The sequence below is a fragment of the Gnatocerus cornutus genome, chromosome 6 (genome assembly GCF_029298725.1).
Source record: "Gnatocerus cornutus isolate USDA-ARS CGAHR chromosome 6, icGnaCorn1.1, whole genome shotgun sequence".
Classification (NCBI taxonomy): Eukaryota; Metazoa; Arthropoda; class Insecta; order Coleoptera; family Tenebrionidae; genus Gnatocerus; species Gnatocerus cornutus.
The window spans coordinates 17,398,018-17,416,207 of record NC_142238.1 but is presented as its reverse complement, the minus strand read 5'-3'; the positions used below and the strand labels follow the sequence as shown (position 1 = coordinate 17,416,207).

At 40.0% G+C, this 18,190-nt stretch overlaps 2 protein-coding genes across 10 annotated transcripts in view; both read left to right on the top strand.

Moving 5' to 3' along the window:
* Positions 1-3,537: 3,537 nt before the first annotated feature.
* On the top strand, positions 3,538-15,628 carry LOC148173526 (heterogeneous nuclear ribonucleoprotein Q-like). Of its 6 annotated transcripts, none has more exons than XM_088040080.1 (11): positions 3,538-3,818; positions 6,177-6,608; positions 7,000-7,241; positions 8,566-8,701; positions 9,174-9,529; positions 9,579-9,724; positions 9,806-9,870; positions 11,098-11,246; positions 12,192-12,257; positions 13,415-13,574; positions 14,071-15,628. In XM_088040080.1, the coding sequence occupies exons 2-11, from the start codon at positions 6,179-6,181 to the stop codon at positions 14,232-14,234; spliced, it is 1,914 nt and encodes a 637-aa protein (XP_087896206.1). In that variant the 5' UTR covers positions 3,538-3,818; positions 6,177-6,178; the 3' UTR covers positions 14,235-15,628. The 6 variants fall into 6 exon arrangements, with proteins under 6 accessions (XP_087896206.1, XP_087896203.1, XP_087896207.1 ...); XM_088040077.1 differs by having other exon boundaries at positions 3,539-3,818; positions 9,779-9,870; XM_088040079.1 differs by lacking the exon at positions 8,566-8,701 and adding an exon at positions 8,813-8,948 and having other exon boundaries at positions 3,571-3,818; positions 9,779-9,870.
* Positions 15,629-15,999: 371 nt separating this feature from the next.
* The window catches only part of LOC148173524 (cubilin), a 35,570-nt gene continuing 33,379 nt past the window's right edge, over positions 16,000-18,190 (top strand). For all 4 annotated transcript variants that reach the window (XM_088040287.1, XM_088040285.1, XM_088040288.1 and 1 more), the window contains exon 1: positions 16,000-16,028. The gene's annotated coding sequence lies outside the window, so the exon portion shown is untranslated. The remainder of the gene's footprint in view (positions 16,029-18,190) is intronic.

Sequence of the window (18,190 nt, the reverse complement as noted above, 5' to 3'; positions counted from 1 at the left end):
AATATCGGTAGACATTACCGAATATCGAGGTCGCAGACTATTAGATAAGATTTATTTTATTGGGGGTTTTAACAGACTGTTGCCCGGTTTATGAGGGGAGAAATTTATGAAAATGTGGAAAAACACATTTATGCGACTTATTTAAATTTTTGCGGCATTTGTCACAGTCAGCTGCGGTTTTATCTTTGTACGTTAGTTTTACTTCCTTTCTGCTGAAACTATTTTTCATTTAGACTATCAGCAAGATTAAAGTAAAACATTTTTCCATTATGAATCACGCTTTTCTCCTCAGTTTTAAGCATCAAAATTCCAACTTTCCTGAATCGAATCAATTTCAAATTTCGCGCTTTCAATCAAAAACTGCAAATTTAAAATTTCAAACGATGAAAAACATTTTTCTAGTGTTGAGGCAAACACTTCTGCTATTTACATATTTTTTTGAACCATGTGTCCACCTGCCTTCTGTTGGCACCCTATTTGAATTTGGACAGTTTTTAACATTGAAAAATATAAAGGAAAAGGACGTTTTGGTTTAGATATCAGTCATTTTTCATTCACTTTGTGTAATTTTTGTCCATTAGTCGTAATGTTTGCAGGCAACGTTAGCAAATTTAGGGCCTAGTCTTTGAATACAAGACACGAAGAATCGATGACAAGTAGCCGCGATGACAAACCACATTTCTGCCCCTTGAAACGAAAAACGAAACAAGTGGTCCTGCCAACCGGTCGTTGACAACGCCCGGATTCATCCTTGCTTTGGCAAACTTGGCCAGATGCATGTAGCACTCTAGTGGGTCAGTGATGTTCCGGACTGAAATCCAACCGACGATCTACATAATTTGCAACTTTTGGACAAAGGAGAAGAACCCTTCCATCGACAATATTCACAAATCTTCCTATTAAAAATATTTTTTTCTTAACAAAACATTTTTTTAATCAACGAAGAAAAGTACTCCATTACAGCTAGATATTCCTTTGGGTAATTCCGGGTTTGCAGACCAAACCTTTACAATATTTTGATCGCAACACTTTTAGCTGTCAATAAACAATTTAATTTTTTGTTAACCAGCCTGTCCACCTGTATAATGTTTTTCATTTTTCCAGAACAGCTGGAGTTACATCATAAGAGAAATCTTGTTTTTTAAACATTTTTGTTTTCTTCAAAAAGTTGGCACTAGACTAAGAAAACCTTGCCAAATGGAGAGTGTTCATTTCAATTGTCCTTTTTGCTTTTGCTGTGCAAATCTCCGCCGCTGCTTTCGCGGAACCTCCGCTTCTCAGCTTGTAGAAGGCCGAAGGAGCTGCGGTCCCCAGCCGGATGGCCGTTACGAGAACGCCTCTGTATAAATATAATAAGAAAAGTACACTCTCTCACGCAGGATGCGCGATGATGCCTCGGTCTTCTCTCTAGGCCCAACCCTTTTGTTGCTTGCTAGCACCTCGCGATTACATTTGGCAAGTGCTCGCTGCAAGAGGGACAGGGGGGAATTTGCAAGCCAGCTGGCGCGTCGCACTCTCTCTTGTCCTTCTTCGGTTTAGCGAACATGCGACGAACCTGGCCATAGTTTCAAGCCAGTGGCGTCCCACCTGGTGTTGAACACATTTTTTGCAAAAAGTTTCGCGTCACGTGGTCGTATTTCTATGATGAAATTTGCAAATTATGAACCAACAAAGATTGGGAGATGTGTGAAGAGGGAGGAGATTTGGGGTGTTTTGTTATTTGATACAATCGCCTGAACCTGTTCTTTTTTGTAGCAAAAATTACAGGGGCATATGATGGGAAAGATTGTAATCATCGGGTTGTTGGAACACCTACTTTTCGGGAGGTTTGAACCGCAGGTGTTTACACAGTCATTTAGACGGATTTTTCGTAATTTATACCTACCTACTTATGTGGAAAAGACAGCGACAGCTCGTGTCTGTCATTTTATCATTCGAATCAAGACAAAGAACAGAAAACGTTTTAATTTTATCGTTGACATTCTAAACGTTTTACGAAAAGACCAAAGCCAAGAAACCATAAAGTTATTTTTACTGTATAAATAGAAAAGTCCTCGACACTGCAGCATTTAAATCTAAATTTATTTTCTCCACTTACAACATGTGCACATAAACTTGCAGAATGACGTTTTTTTCGCATGGAGAAACAAACCACAGCTATTCTTGCTAGGACTCGGAATGATCCAAAATGACGCACCATATGCGAACGATTTTTAGCTTTTATAAACATTTTGAACAAATAAATAATTAATTTCAATTTAACCAGACGTGCAATTTTATTCTCCTTTATTCTTGCAGAGCATATCAGCATTCAAATTTCGCGCTTTTTGTTTTAGTTTTTTTATGTTTAGGTATAACCCTAACATTAAATGCAAATCTTTTTTTATAATAATATTTGACTGATTGTATAGAATACTAGACACATTTTTCATTGTTAAAGTCCGCGACTCCTGTTTGAAATTTACAGGCAATAAAACACAGTTCCAGCTTTAAGATGACTTGGTAATATTGATCTGAATGTTTTTGAATTTATGTGGATATTTTCTAGCTAAGTAGGTCACTTCAGTGTCGCCACGGTTCCATTAATATTAATAAATGAAAAACAGATATTGAACCTGAATATTTTCAATGAACCGTAGAAAATGAGTGGAAATGAGTAATATAAAAACCATTTTTCGGAGTGTTTTATTATTTCCAAGTAGGCTTTACAATTTTCTGGTAGTTCTATTGTGGACATAAGTTTGTATAACATAAATAAATAAAATGCTGCTTCGTGATAATGAAAAAATAGGTAGCCGGGGAGGCGTTCAATTTTCTCGCGTGTTGGTAGCGCTTTTCGCCAATTTTATTATTGCATACGGGGTTGGCAACGCATTTCAGAATTTTGAATAGTTATTTTCCGCGTGCACGTCGTCGCATAAAGATGAATGAACCTGGCGTTTTCACGAACCGCCGCTGGTGTTCCGAGCGCACTGAAACCAGTTTATAAGATTTTTAACCGCCTCCGCCCCTTTGGAAATTAAGTTTTTATACGGGGAATAAATCTAGAATAACCTGTTTGCTCCGTGTATAGTGGCGGGAACTGTTCGCTACCATACGAATGGAATATTCGCAATTCGAGATGGTTTCCTGCGAATTTTGAATCGACATTTCTGACCACCGTGGGAGAATGGTCCGTTTGGATTTCTTATCATTGCAGAATTATGATTCTCGATGGTAATGGAAATGGACGTGATAATGAGTATGGCGGTTGGTTAAATTGTCGGTTCATTTAGGAAGGAGGCCTTGGAATAAGACAACGGTGCTATTTGTTAAATAGTAGGTTGTGGCTTGTTTATTTTGTTAACAATCGCCGGCGAAAAATCGCATGAGTGACTCGATTTTAGGCGTCTGGCGATTAAGGTATGTCGTAGTCGTTAAATATTACGGTGAATAGGAGGCAATTTAAAGAATGTATAAAATGCCAGACTGGTTTGCAATTTGAGCGCGAAATGCGCATGTCCGTTGGCGAGCGAGCAACCTGAATGCAGCAAGTACGCGCCGACTAGACGGCTTGCAAAACAACGGAATCTGCAGAGTGCACATTGCATTACACCGCGGGAGTCGGTACTACACCAAATCCGAAATTCGTTATTTTTTAATCCGTAAAATTAAGCCCAAATTAAGTTTGTGTTTTAAGTTTTCCCATTAATTTATTTATATTGTTTAATGTTTTCTAAGCAATTATCCTAGTTAGTTTGTTAACGAAAGTGTTTCTTTATTTTTAAACGATGTTTGTTGTGTTTGTTAAAGTGTGAAGTGATTAACAAGTGAGAGTGGTAGGTACCCAATTTTTTTCTCTCGTGCGATCAAGCTTGCTATGGACATTAATCGTGTGAGTGCTTCAAAAAACCACACTGTATATGGGAAAATTGCAACAAAACGGCTCAGATTTTCTTTGACGGAGCTGAAGCGTCGCTCACATGGCGAAGCCGGCATAGCAACGGTAACGCTCCACGCTCCACGCCGGCGTCCCATTTCAAGCTCATCCAAGTCGATGTGCAACGCCCTTTAACCCATCGTCCGAAAAGGGAGCGGCAAAGAAAAATCGCAAAATCGTTAAAAAACGCACCTGCCTTTATTAAGCGGCATGACCCGAATTTCCGATCGATAAAAAAAAAGAATTCGCGATAATTTATTTTAGTTATGGTGCAAGTGTGATAGGAGCTTTATATCGCGGGACGCGCATTGGTTCGAGGCCGAACAGTTGCGCGTCGCCGTGTAAACCCGGGTCACGTTGACGTTGCTATTGCAGTCGCGGCCGCCATTTTAAATTATATAAAGTTTATGTTATTTTTAGGGTTTTTTGTGTAAAATTTGTGTGCGTTTTACTGTATTGTTCGAACGGGTAAGGTTCGACCGGCTCTGTCCATCACTCTTTCATCCGCTATTCGCTTTATTTTGTTAAATGTGCTCGATAAGTGCATAAATGAGTTGTTTTGTTGTCGTACGACACTGGTTGTGTAGTTGTAGATAATCTGTAGTATGTAGAACGCTTTTGCTCGATTTTCTTGGCCTGGAAAGCTTTTATAACGACTTTACTTTGTATCTTTCGTGAAGGTTACTTTGTTTATTTGCCGTTAACAAAAGCCGGTCTCCGACCGACCTCGTGCGCAAGTCGTCGATTTTTGCGCGGGAAAATCGAAATGACGCAGGTACCGGAAACTGCATTTTCCGACAGATTTTCTTCAAATTGTTGTCATGGAAACGTCGCGTCATATTAGACACAACGCGCATTCTAGTGCGGACGGTTAATCATTGATTGGAAACTGTAAGTTGTTTAATTTATTGTAATTACAATTTAAAGGTCGTGATACTTTCAATCAGGATATGATTTATATGACAGATTGAAAAATTGACTTTTGTGTTGGATAATTTCAGTTTAAACTTTCACTGTTAATTTCAAAAAAAATTCGCACGTCGCTTGTAAAATTAAAAGTTGATGTAAGTACCTCCAGTTTATTAGTTATATAGACTATTGAAGGGGGCCGTCTGCTTCTTATCAGATTAGAAGGGTCAGAAATCTATTTTTGGACCGGTGATTTTAACGATGTCGCTTCAAAGTAGAATCGAAGAATTGAGTCACATTATTTGGTCTAGCATTGGAAGAATTTCCTATTTATTCTAATAGTTCTAATTTTTTTCAATTTTTAGCCATTTTCAGCCAATTATATTTGATTCTTTTTCTTAATTGGACAATATTTTATTAACGGGACTCTGTAGATAACGAGTAATTTTTTATCCTTAATTTTAATTTTAGTTACTTTCATCGATAATTGAAGCGCTGATAAAAATAGTTTTCTTTTTTCCAATTTCCCCTCGTTTATTCTTTTTAAACGAATCGATCGTTTTCGTCCTAAAAGTAAAATTAGAACTATTGACTTGTCATTTTCTATCGACCGTCTTCTATAATTAGATTGTTTATTTAAAATTTAATATTGAAGGAAGTGTCTGGTGAAATGTTTGCACCTGTTTTAGTTAATTAGGACATGTTTTAACAAGCGGTTTTTCTTTGAAAATAAAAAAGTTCGTAATCACTAATCAAGCTTAGGATCCGTGAAAGTGGTAACTTTTTGTTACTTCCTGATCAATATTTTAGATTAGCAGTTTTTGGTCCGAACTTTTCCGCTTCGTATAGCGTTGGTAGCATATTGTTTTGATTTTATCTCAGGAAATATCACAGACGAAGTGCCGGCAAAACATTTGTTGGGAGAATAAAAGTGGGATGTTTGGAAATACGATACATTGTTTATTGTTTTTGGGTTGTTCTTCACTTTCTGAATGTTGGGAGGTACCAAAACAAATTTCGCAATACTAAGCACTGCAATGAGTCAACAGACGTGGGTGATAAGAAATTAATAATGCAATTATTGCGCATCTGTGATATTTATAGTTTACGGCGATTTCTGGTCTGATTGAAGAGACCAGGATTATTCCCGAAGGTGATTCAGTCTTTTTACCTTGATAAGATCAAAACTATTCAAATAATATGTAAATGGCGCACATCGTACTTGCGGATCTTTCTAAATATAAATCGCTTTTTACCGTCCCAAGGCCTCGCGACTGCATTGTGCACTTACCGATTCTTTTGGCGCGAAATAATCTCAACCAGTCCCATTAACAGTCTGTTCTTGCAGCTATGGCCGAAGGAAATGGTGAGGTATCAGAGGAACCAATGAAAATTGAAGGGGAACCCGAGAGAACAGAAGACTTTCAAAAGTTAATAGAATATGGCCTCGATGAAAAAGTGGCGGCGAAATTAGATGAGATATACAAGACTGGTAAATTAGCGCATGTCGACCTCGATGAGCGAGCTCTCGATGCTCTCAAAGAGTTTCCCGTCGACGGAGCCCTCAACGTTCTGGGCCAATTCCTCGATTCAAATCTCGAACATGTGTCGAACAAATCGGCTTATTTATGTGGCGTTATGAAAACCTATCGCCAGAAAAGTCGCGCCGGTTCTAGTCAAGGCACGACGACTCCAGCACCCGCCCCCGTTAAAGGACCTGATGAAGAGAAAATTAAACAAATTTTGGATAGGACGGGGTACACGCTAGATGTCACCACAGGTAAAAAATCGCTCTTTCAAATTAATCATGAATGAAGACACTATCTAGTCTTAAATTCAATCATTGTAAAATCCAGTCATACGTAAATGGGCAATTAGCAATACGTTTATTTAGAAAACGTACGCGAGTAGTGGGATTACGTCACGGTAGCTTATTGTCCAATAAAATCTTTGATTTTGCCCTTGAAAAACACTGCTACAAGTTGATAAAAAATGTGTTTATGTACATTTGGGTGTGACTGAAATTAATGAGTTCTCAGAATTCCAAGTTCCGTAAAGACGTGACAATTGTTTTGCAATAATTTAGAGTTGAATCTAATCGGACCACCACTCTTGGCAGTTTTGTTTTTAGGCAAAAATTTTAAGATTTAAATTTTTTTGTCTTTGTGTAGGTCAGCGCAAGTACGGGGGCCCTCCGCCCGGGTGGGACGGTTCTCCGCCGGGTGCTGGATGTGAGGTATTTTGCGGGAAAATTCCAAAGGACATGTACGAAGACGAACTGATCCCCTTATTCGAAGCTTGCGGTACGATTTGGGATTTAAGGTTGATGATGGATCCGATGACAGGGACGAACAGAGGGTATGCCTTCGTGACGTTTACTACACGTGATGCAGCCCAGCAAGCCGTCCAAAAGGTAAGTAAAGGTGGTGCTTGGGGTCGAGTAGAAATAACTGGAAGCGACCGTCTTAAGAGATGTCTGATTGAGGTGATGGAGAGGGGCGTTCAAGTTGTAAGAGTAGTTATGTTGTTACATGTAAAACTAGTTTCAAATCATTTTGAAATCGGTGATTGGTTAGTTGATGTCTTGAAGGCCCTAATAGCGTTTTGAAAATTACAAGTTCTTTTTAAAGACTGCTTTGGTTTGTTTATGACCAAACAGGAACAGTTTTTGAAATTGTACCCTTTTGAACCTTTTGTACCTAAATCAACGGGTTTCAGGGGACCAGGTTTCCCAAGGTCCTCTGCAGTCCGAGGCGGAGAACATCAGGATGACATCCGGGTGGTCTTCTAGCCGATCGTTTCTTTTTTTTTAATTGGCAATTCTATTATAGTGATGTGTGCCAACTGTTGTCACAGCCGGCAATTTAGTGCTCACTTTTGTTGCAGCGGCTCTGACCACGGAGCATACTTCTTCCCCTCTGTAGCTTTCTCCTCCATCAGAGCCCATGACGCGACCAAATTGTGATCACTCACTCAAGACACTACGCTTTATGCGGGTGTCGCGATTGGCTCTACAGAAGTACTGGTGTGTTTGGCTGGATTTAAAATTTTTCCTTTACAGGTCTCCTCTTTGCAAAAGGGGCAAAATTGAGACCGGAGCTTACAAAATTCCATTCGATTAAAGTAGTCCGTCACCACTGCTGTAAAAAGGCATTGGTCGTGTAATCTCCTAATTCTTCGATTTAGTAGTGGGTAGTGCTTGTATTGTAACTCTAGTGGAACGAAATTTGATTCACGTTAAATTTACTCTAGCGAAGGTCGTTAAATTGTTCCATAAAATCAAAAATTTCAGTTCGTCGTCCAATGTCTAGTTGCTTCGGTGGCACTCACAGGTGTAGTGTACATTTTACTTTTGGTTTGGGTGTAGCGGTGGTGTTCGAGCACAGTTCAGCATTCCAGGTTCCGGGCAGCAATGCCGGTTTCTTTCTTTTAAAATGACGAAAAAGTAAAAAAAGCATGGTGTTAAGTAGACATGCGAAGGTCCTTGTGCAAAATTGTACATTTTGGTAACCAAATTGATATATTTAGTCTCCATATGTCGGGCGGCTAACCAAAAGTTTTCTCCAGTCTGCGATAGAAGAAGATACGGAGACAGTAAAGGAGTTGACACGTGTTCTTTTTTGGTTTTATTTTGTTTTTGTTTTGGAATTTAGCAGCCCGACTGTGCATAGCGTGCTAAATTTAAGATTTGATGTGTCTAAATTAATTTCTGGCATATTTTATTTCTTGACCCACAGCTCGATAATCACGAAATCAAACCCGGGAAGACCCTGAAAATTAACATTAGTGTTCCGAATCTCCGACTTTTCGTGGGCAACATACCAAAGTCTAAAGGCAAAGAGGAGATACTGGAAGAGTTTGGTAAATTAACAGGTAAAGTGCATCAGTAGCTAGTGGCGGCCGGCTGCCGGGCTCAGTCCTTTCCTGCCCCGTCCCACCCTTTTGCCCATGGCATAATTGGCTACCCTTCCACTGTTCTTGCAGCTGAATGATTATGAGATACGGAAAGGCAAAAAGATTGGCGTAACCATATCTTATAACAATCACCGGTTATTTGTGGGCTATATTCCAAAGAACCGGGATCGAGACGATCTCTTGGAAGAGTTTTCCAAACATGCACGTAAGTTGAGATACCCTTAAACCCTGGAATGCGTTAGTCTGCGCCTGAGCAATGGGTAGGGCAGGGCCGCTACAAGCACGGAAGGGTGACAAGGTCCAATGCGAATAGTCCAAGCTTCTTATTCTTCTGGTTTCGCGGTGCAATGGACTTTGGTGCTCATCCAGATAATGCGCCTCTCCAAATAGGATGATCCATTGTTAACCAGATCATTATGTGTGTGTACAGCCGGCCTTATGGAAGTCATAATCTACAGCTCGCCGGATGACAAGAAGAAGAATCGCGGCTTCTGTTTCCTAGAATATGAATCTCACAAGGCCGCTTCGTTGGCCAAACGTCGTTTGGGTACCGGTCGAATCAAAGTGTGGGGTTGCGATATTATCGTCGATTGGGCCGATCCACAAGAAGAACCAGATGAGCAGACCATGTCCAAGGTTAAAGTCTTGTACGTCAGGAATCTAACACAGGAGATAACCGAAGAGAAGCTAAAAGAAGCTTTTGAAGCATACGGCAAAGTAGAACGTGTGAAAAAAATCAAAGATTACGCTTTTATTCATTTCGAAGATAGAGAAAATGCCGTCAAGGTAAAACGTTTATCAAATACTTGTTCATTGGACTAATCTCTTTCTTTAGGCCATGGAGGAGTTAGATGGTAAAGAAATGGGCGGCTCCAATATAGAAGTATCATTAGCCAAACCTCCGTCCGATAAAAAGAAAAAAGAAGAAATTTTGCGAGCGCGTGAAAGACGTATGATGCAGATGATGCAAGTGCGTGGAGGGTAAGTTGAAGAGACACCTCTTGTAGAGTGTCGAATCAATAATTTCTATCTCAGAATGATGCCGGGTAGTATGCCTTTAAGGGGTCAACCTGGACAAGCGAGGAGCAGTGCCGGTATGAGAGGACCAATGGGCCGAGGCGACTATGGTAAGTGCGGAGAGTTTTCTAGATTCAAAACAGATTACTTTCCCATTTTTATTAATAAGACGAGGTCCTTAGTCTGCTTGTTAGTCAAGTAACTATTCCACACTTGAAAGTATGCTAATAATGTATGAAATTTTTAATAAAACGATATCGTGTTACATTCATAATCTTATCATGTTAATAAATAATGGAATGTGGACTCATTATTCACCGTTTATGAGTTTTTTGTCCATTAAGTGTTAAGATTTTTGTTTGTCTCGCTGATTTTGTGTGGATAAAAAATGGGGACTGCTGTTTGTGAGTTTTTATAAATGTCTTCCAAGTTTTTGAATGAGACACATGTTCGTATTTATTAACATAACCGACAGTTGTAATGGTTAATGTTCTGCACTACAGCCGCCCATATTAACCAGTAACTTGCTAAATTTAACCCTTCCCTCCCCTAAACTGTTTAACAAGCATTAAATTTCCAGCATTCCACTAACACAAAAATTGATGTGTTTTAATGTGATTTCGTTGAAACTGACTGCAAGTTGACGAGGAACACCTACTGTTGTTTATTAATAAATATAATAATGCTGATAATAATGTTGTCGATTAAAACGATGTTTATTCCAGGTCTGAAAGTTAATGTAGTACTTGTAAATTTTAACGTATTTGTGGTAGATGTTGTTTTAGTTGATATTTTGTACTAATTGTGCTAGTTGTCAGAGGGTTGGTATGTATGGTAGCGTGAGTTGTGTAATGTAGGAGTGATAGGACGTGCGCATGAGGCAGCCGGGGGCACCGCAAGGCAAGGGCATCGTACAGCATTGCACGCGGCTCCGACTCTAACATGCATGTGTCTTTTTCCTGTCTTTCTCTCTCTATCTGTCTATCACTTGTGTTGTTTAATGTTGCGCTTACAGCCAGGAGCAGCGGGTAAGTACACGCTGTGGTGTAGGGACTGACCTCTATTCTCTTGTTTATATATTGTGATATTTCTTCTTCGAACGCCTGGTAGTGAACAAGTAGAGAGGGCGCACCAGCGCGCCACGTTCCATTCAAGTCACTCATGGTGAAGCCAAGTTCTGTTTAGCGTAGTGTTGTGTAATTGTAATTGAAAGCAAATTTTTATTGGCGAGAATCGTTACTTGACTCTTTTCCCGGCATGCTCTAGTAGTACAACCTCCATGCAATATCTCGATTGGATCTAGTTGGCTAAATTGGGACTGTTATTGTCTTTTATAGATTATGATTACGACTATTACGGGTACGGGGATTATCGAGGCGGCTACAGTGACCCATATTATGATGACTATTACCGGTATGAAGATTACTATTATGATTATCCGACGGCGCCGACGCAATCCCGAGGGAGAGGCCGGCAACCACAACCGGTGGGTGGCCTATAGAAATTGTTTTCCGTTGTTGTTTTTTTTTTATTTAATATTTTTCTCTATAATATTAATGCGGTAGTTTGATTGTGGCACAGTGTCGGCAAATGCCACTAACGAGCCGCACCTAACACCCCTAACCGCCCGACCCGCTTGCATGGTCGACTAATAAAACCTGAACACTTGCCACATTCAAATCACCATCATATCTGAGCCAACTTCAAAATTCAGCGCCGCCGGGAAAAGTGACGGAAACACAGAAAAGAGAGAGAACGAACGAGTCGGGATGACAATTCTTGATCATGCTGACGAAATGATGATGATGATGATGATGATGATAAACATGGAGATGACGGACGCCAGCCCGCGTGTAGGCTGGCTCAGATATGATGCGCTGCTCTTAGTTGCAGGGTTATCCAAAAGTGGGGCGAGGGACGAGACGCCGCCACGCCGACACTAACCTTTCACATTACTTGTCATAAAAACAATTTTTTTTAAGTTGAGCTTAACGCAAGTGTCTAGAAGACCGCAGCTTGTGTCTTTGTCCATGTTTCGTGTCACAGCAATGTCGTTGATATATTGCATCTGCTTTATGTCTTTGCTTTACGCTTATAGTGCTTATTAGAAGCTTTTGCTTTGTTTTTTGTTGATTTTTTATTTATATTAATTTGCTTTGCTTGGCTTGACCGCCATAGGTGGTCTCACGCTCTGTAGCCGAGCTTCCATTATATACCAGTCTTTGATTTTTGGATAACCCTTTTCTAGAGCTTCCGCAAATCGATAGGTTAAGGCAGGAGCGAAACGAGCTGCACTGATTGGACCGAATCCACTATTTTGGAGTTTTAATTAAGCTGTACGCAGTGCAGCTCGTTTTCTTTTAGACAAAAGTGAGGCAACCAGTGCTAAGTGTTGCCATAGAATGCTACTGACTTTTATGTTGACACTTAGGAACTGGATGAAGGAGGCACGTTGAGTTCGTCTAGCGTGTTCTACGACGTTAGCACTGGGAATCAGGTTTGTTGTAATCCTTTCTACCAATAAATGTTTCATCTCCTGTCACTCCATTCCTCTTACGTGTCCGAGATTTGTAGAACCTTTCCGTCGGTCACTCTTCATTCTGTCTATCGATTCTTGATAAGGTACTATAAATCTGACAATACTAATATACAACAAATACATCCATCATTTTCTTAGACGTCATCAAAACTACAAGCTGTAGGTGTAGTTTATCTGAGAGATTTATCTATCGGCTAACACGCCTTGTGATAAATCTTGAGGAACTTTCGTTGGTGTTGTTAACCCATGTAGTAATCCGTTCTGTTTGTACGTCTAACTGTTAAGTGTACTAACAAGTTTACCTTTCTCCCATTCTACCCACCTTGCTGTGTATAATGCACGATTCTGATGCAGCGGATCGAACGGGAATGCAGGCAAAAATCAATCAAACTTTCACTAACAGCTTTTTTTCGCGTGGCGTTTTAGATAGAAATCGCGAAAATATTTACTGCAGTCATTTTTTGCAAATTGTTTTTAAGACAGGCGAACATAATAAATTAACTCTTTGTGGAATGCAATTGTTTTCCGATGAATCTAATTTGTAATGATTCCCCGCTGCTTGCAAATTGTCTGTCATGTTTCAGACTCCCATCCGCTCGACTTTGTTTTATGCATTTGGCACAGATTCCTTGTTGAGTGCTGGTAGTGTGTTGTGTGTTACAAATTGCACGTTAAAACCTCGAGATTAGCAAAAATAAATCCTGACAAAACCGTTTTTAAATTCAAGCAGTCGAATGAGTTACGGAAAAAATAATACCAAATCGATTTTTCATAAACGACTTTGCTAACTCTGTGGAGATAATTTCCATATTTCGGAATAATCAGAGCGAGTCGAAGTTCTGGCGAACTGTGATAAAACCCGCTCTGATTAATTTCCCAAAAAAATTCGGGGGCGTTATTTGTGACCAACACTACGCTCCGGCACTCATCCGTTTTGAAAAGTGGTAGAAAGGATCCAACTTAAATCGATTCATTTTCGTGTATTTGTCGATTTTCAAAAACTCACGGGAGTGTTACCATTTACGGTTTCATTCTTTTTTGGATACGACGACCACTCACATTTTAACATGTGCGAATTTCATCTTACATTTTCCATTGATTATGTGTGTTGACAGGCTGGCCGTGGGCGTGGGGTGGTGGCACGTGGCCGGGCCGGTGGGCCCCCAGCCCGTGGGGCGGCGGCCAACCGAGCGGGCCGGGGAGGAGCAGCAGGGGGCCGTGGGGCAGCACGCCAAACCGCTCGTGGAGTGGGCCGCGCCAAGGGAAGTTTACCAGGTAAATTCAAAGTGAAAACTTAAACCCGAGATTGTCGCCCTGTTCCTCATCCGATTCCTTTCAGTTTCAGTTTTGTTAAGTTGTGCTTAGTTTGGAGTTTCTTCCAGCTTGAACGTAGAATCCTGTTAAGTTTGTAAGTTACTCTACGGCGAAACGAGTCTTGCCTTCGGGTTGCGGTCAAATCTTGGTCAAAAATGAAAATTTGAAAAATGCCATCAAGTTTGAATTATAATGAAAAAGAAACCTGCGGATGACTGAGATTGAGATTAGAAGCTTTCTATTTTATTAGTCCAGAATTTTGATTGTTTCGTTTTGCAGTTTTAGGTTGTTGTACGAAATTTGAATTCATGGCATAAATTTGGAAATAAATTATTTACATATTAATGACTAGCAATTTTTCTTATATTTTTTCGTAGTATAAACATCTGAAGAGTATGTAAAATTCGTACATTTGCGAATGTTGAACAATTTGGTTTATGTTTTTTTTTTCATTTAGCAGGTAAACGGAAATTTGACGGGGGTCACCAGAACCAAGGGGAGACAAAGCGCAGATACCAGAGCAACTGGGGTAGCCAGCCCCTCCCGCAGCAGCCGCTGGGGGCGGACGTCAACGGAGAGCAGCAGGCGTGGTACCAGGATTCGTACGGGTCCTGGAGCTAAGTGATAGGACAGTGCAGCCCACGGTGGGACTGAGTGCGAGTGGCCCTACGTCTGGGCAAGGGTAGGCGCACCCTCTAGTGCCTGCTGGTGTGCGCCTGCGCCCTACATAGAGGAACCCAACAGCTGATGGTGTCCCCATCTATTATAATTCATTGATATCTGCATTCGTTTTTTAATTGTTGATTTGATTAATTCGTATGCCATGTTGGATTTTTCTAAATTTTTTAACTGTGTCGTTTAAATTTCATTGAAAATTGATTTGTATTAGTTATTTTTTATTATGTGTTAATGTTATTTGGGTGATGTGTCCCCTTGCTCTGGAGATTACATCGCAGGGACGTCGCCCGTCGTTATAGTCTCGGTGCAGATTGGTGTCTCAGTTTTTTACAAGCTGGGACGTGCAATTTGCGCTTTATTCTAATTCTTCTCTTGTGTTTTTTTTTATTATTTTTTTTATTACTTAATTGCAACCCGACATCCCAGGTGTCACATCACTGCATAGATTCGGTTATAATCGTGGTTTTGTAAATTTAAAAAAAAATCGTCTGTTGGCTGTTTTAACTAACACTGACTGTATGGAAGCATGGGTTTGGCACTGTTTAGCGCGATCGGTGGTTTATCACTGATCGGGCGGGGCATGGAGGGACTGCACTCGGTTCATGCAGTGTCCTGACTAAAAAATCGTTGCTCATGAAACGAGTGAGTTTTATTGTATGTATAATATAATTATATATTTTATTCCTGCAAATGCATTTTTGCATTGTGATGTATTTTAGCAGTAATTTAAGGAGTTCAAGCATATACTTCTGTTTCCGGCACCGGATAAACAATTACAGTTCAGCTCCAGACAGTAATATTACAGCTAAAACACTCAATTGCAATTTTAGGCTCAATATCATGGTTATTGATTTTTAAACAATAATTGTATGGATAATTTTTACTTGATTTGCTTTTTGCTTCCCCGGCATGTCCCTTTCAGTACACTGTAACAAAGTTGATCTGTCCTTTTAATCTTTAGTGTGATGTAGCTAATCAATTGACATTATACTGTATTAGAATTATATACATACTATCACTATAGTAACACAATTGCCATTCACTACAACTACTCCAACCAGCTGATTGTCCGTGGAGTCGCGATGTTAAGTCGGTTAAGAAAAACGTTCGCATTGGAGTTTGCGAGGAATTTTTTAACAGACGGTCGTCGCGACGTCCACACGGTGAACCATCAAATCCGCCGTCGATGACTGTTCTGTATTGTATTGATAAATGGTCGGAGTCGCCAGCTTCGAACTTGATGACTTGTTACGATGTATATCGTCTATCAATTAATTCTGAGAGGACTGATGATTTATATGTCTCAATAAACAGTTGTATGTGTATTACATTTTAAAGTGTTGTCTTATTTCATTCCTTTGCGTCGGCGTCAGCGTTTGGCGCGTCGCGACGCCGCCCCTGCGGATTGGCGCGCGCCGCCGCCGCCCTGGCCGTCGTCGCGACCGCTCCCATTCCGTCGGCGCGCGTTGGGACGGCTGCATGTCGGGCGAGAGCGGGCGGCCGTCTAGCGATGTCACGAGACTGGGCGGGGCGGGCCGTCACCCGTCGGGTGTCCTGACGTCTACCGTCTCCGTGCCGCCGCGTGCCAGTGTGTGATGAGTGCACCGTTGTTTGTGACTAGAGATTACCGCGCGAGACATCACCGTAGCCGCTGTGCTGCCCCAAGTTACGAGTGCTGCTGCTGGATAAGATGGCTGCCGCTGGAGCCGCGGCTTTCCCTCGTTTCGGTCCACAAGGGTAGGTCTCTTGGATAAACTTCCTCTCTGTGGGATAGGCGTCGAGACGCTCTACCGGCTCTCGGTGGTTGAGGGGTGTTGGCCGAAAGGGGGCCGAGATGGGGCGCGTCCGTGTCTTAGAAACAACCAAGGAGGCTGTCTTTGCTCTCTGATAACGCTAGTTTTCAGGAGAAAACAGGGAGAAATGCACTAAGTTGCGTTAAGATAAGGGGCGTGGTTTCTAATCGGGTACTGACTGACCTGAGACACAATTATTTTGTTGTTGGCGTCAATTTATTGTTGACAACGGTCGCTCGTTTGTTGTAAAATCCATTCGTCAACACAAATTATTCATTTCTGTTATGAGATTCTATCTTGTTGAACTTGATGATTGCTGTTTTTTGTTGTTGACGTGGCTTTTTTACGATTTATTTATTAACACCAGTCTGCATTCAACTATCAATATTTTGTATTATTAGTCTTTTGTGCTGTCTTCTTTCTATATCTGCAGACTTTAATTAAACACTGCAGAAGCTTTCGTGAAAATAAATGGTATTTTTCCTTCATCATTGTTGCTTTAATACATCGAAAACGTGTTATGTAATGTTTCGACAAAGTAAAAAGTCAAAGACTACACCTTCAACATTTTAAAAGAAATTTTTACCATGAACTTATGTCGAGACGACAGACAACTCGTGGACACTTTGAATCAAACAAAGGAAACTTTCGTTCCATAAAGACATTTTTTCCTTTTTAACAAACTTTTTGACATCTGGAATTTACGTCTCTTGTGTTCGCATATTTCGAAGTAAAAGTATTGGCAAAAAAATGTGTTTAAAGTATTCTAAATTTGATTTCGTTAAGCTTAAAGTTCAGTCTAATCTGTTTGATAATAAATGTCTTTTTAAAATGGTGGAGGCGCCGGGCCAACTATTTAATCAGTTTTGATTTTTACCATTGTATTTAATTATTTAGTTCTTGCTGTTGAGTTTCAAAATCACATTATTAATGCCTTTATACAAGGTGTTTATAAATGTTTCTAGCATCAAGGGTGGCTATGAAATGTCAAAGAAATTTGCCGCTCCTTATAAATGTGGGTTTAGATTTTTCAACTGACATTAGAAGTGTAATCATAGAGCAAAGTGAGTTTTGAGAAGAAAACTGTTCTAGTTGTGTTTTGAAACCTAAAAATCAAAAATTTTGACACAAAACCAAAACAGAAACTTCGTTGACGTAAGTAACATTATAAATAATTTTCAAAATAGTTATATTCACAATGAAAACAAAGCGGCAAAGTAGTGCCCGACAGGAATTCCAGAGCCACTCTTGATGCTAGAAACATTTATAAACACCTTGTATAAAAACAATATTAAAAAATTTACAGAGTGGTTATAAAATATTCATCTAGTTAGAGAACGTGCCTGAATTTGACGTTTAAATGTCAAATGTTAGAGAATGACAGATATCAAGAAGTTTACAAAGTAACAGCCTACTAAATAAATAAATTGATCACTCTGTATTAGGAATCGCGTTCAAGCCAAATAATATTTCTTTCTTTTATCTTCGTTATCGAAGCTAAATTTATTTGTTTTCTCTTGTAATAACTTCAAGGTGTTCAACATTTCCAAATAGAAAAATAATGCCTTTTAAATCTACTTATAATATCACCGTTTCTAAGTTTTAGAGTTAGTTCTTAGTTGCCAGACTCGAAGCAAGGTTAGTAAAAACAATAATTTATCCGAGCGTTAAGTCTTAATTTTGCTTCTAGATGAACTTGATACTTTATTTCGGAACCATTTTCCTAATATCCGCAACTGAATGCTCTTTCTGGGGTCTGGAAATCGCCGACTTTTCTGAAATTTCTAATATCGCGCCTGTTAGCGGACAACCCATCGAAATACCATCAAATTTTACCATACTAAAAATCGTCGATATGAAAGGGACCATTTACCCTGAAACTTTCTCAAAATTTAACAACGTAAAATCTCTCGTCATTGCGCGCAACCAGATAACAGAAATCAAAGAAGGTGCCATTTGTTCATCGTCTTCTCTCCGCCAATTTGAAATCGATTTTGCCGGAAACGATAATATTGTTCCTTTCAATAAAGAAGTTTTCAGAAATTGTGAAAATCTTGAAGAATTCGCTCTTATTTTAAACTACGAAATCACCACGAAGCTAGCTGA

Coding starts and splice junctions, on each gene's coding strand:
- LOC148173526 (XM_088040077.1), top strand. CDS start 6,179: ATGGCCGAAGGAAATGGTGAGGTATCAGAGGAACCAATGAAAATTGAA. Junction 8,702..9,173: donor AGAGTTTGGTAAATTAACAG/GTAAAGTGCATC, acceptor GTGTGTGTACAG/CCGGCCTTATGGAAGTCATA. Junction 11,247..12,191: donor GAGGCCGGCAACCACAACCG/GTGGGTGGCCTA, acceptor GTTGACACTTAG/GAACTGGATGAAGGAGGCAC.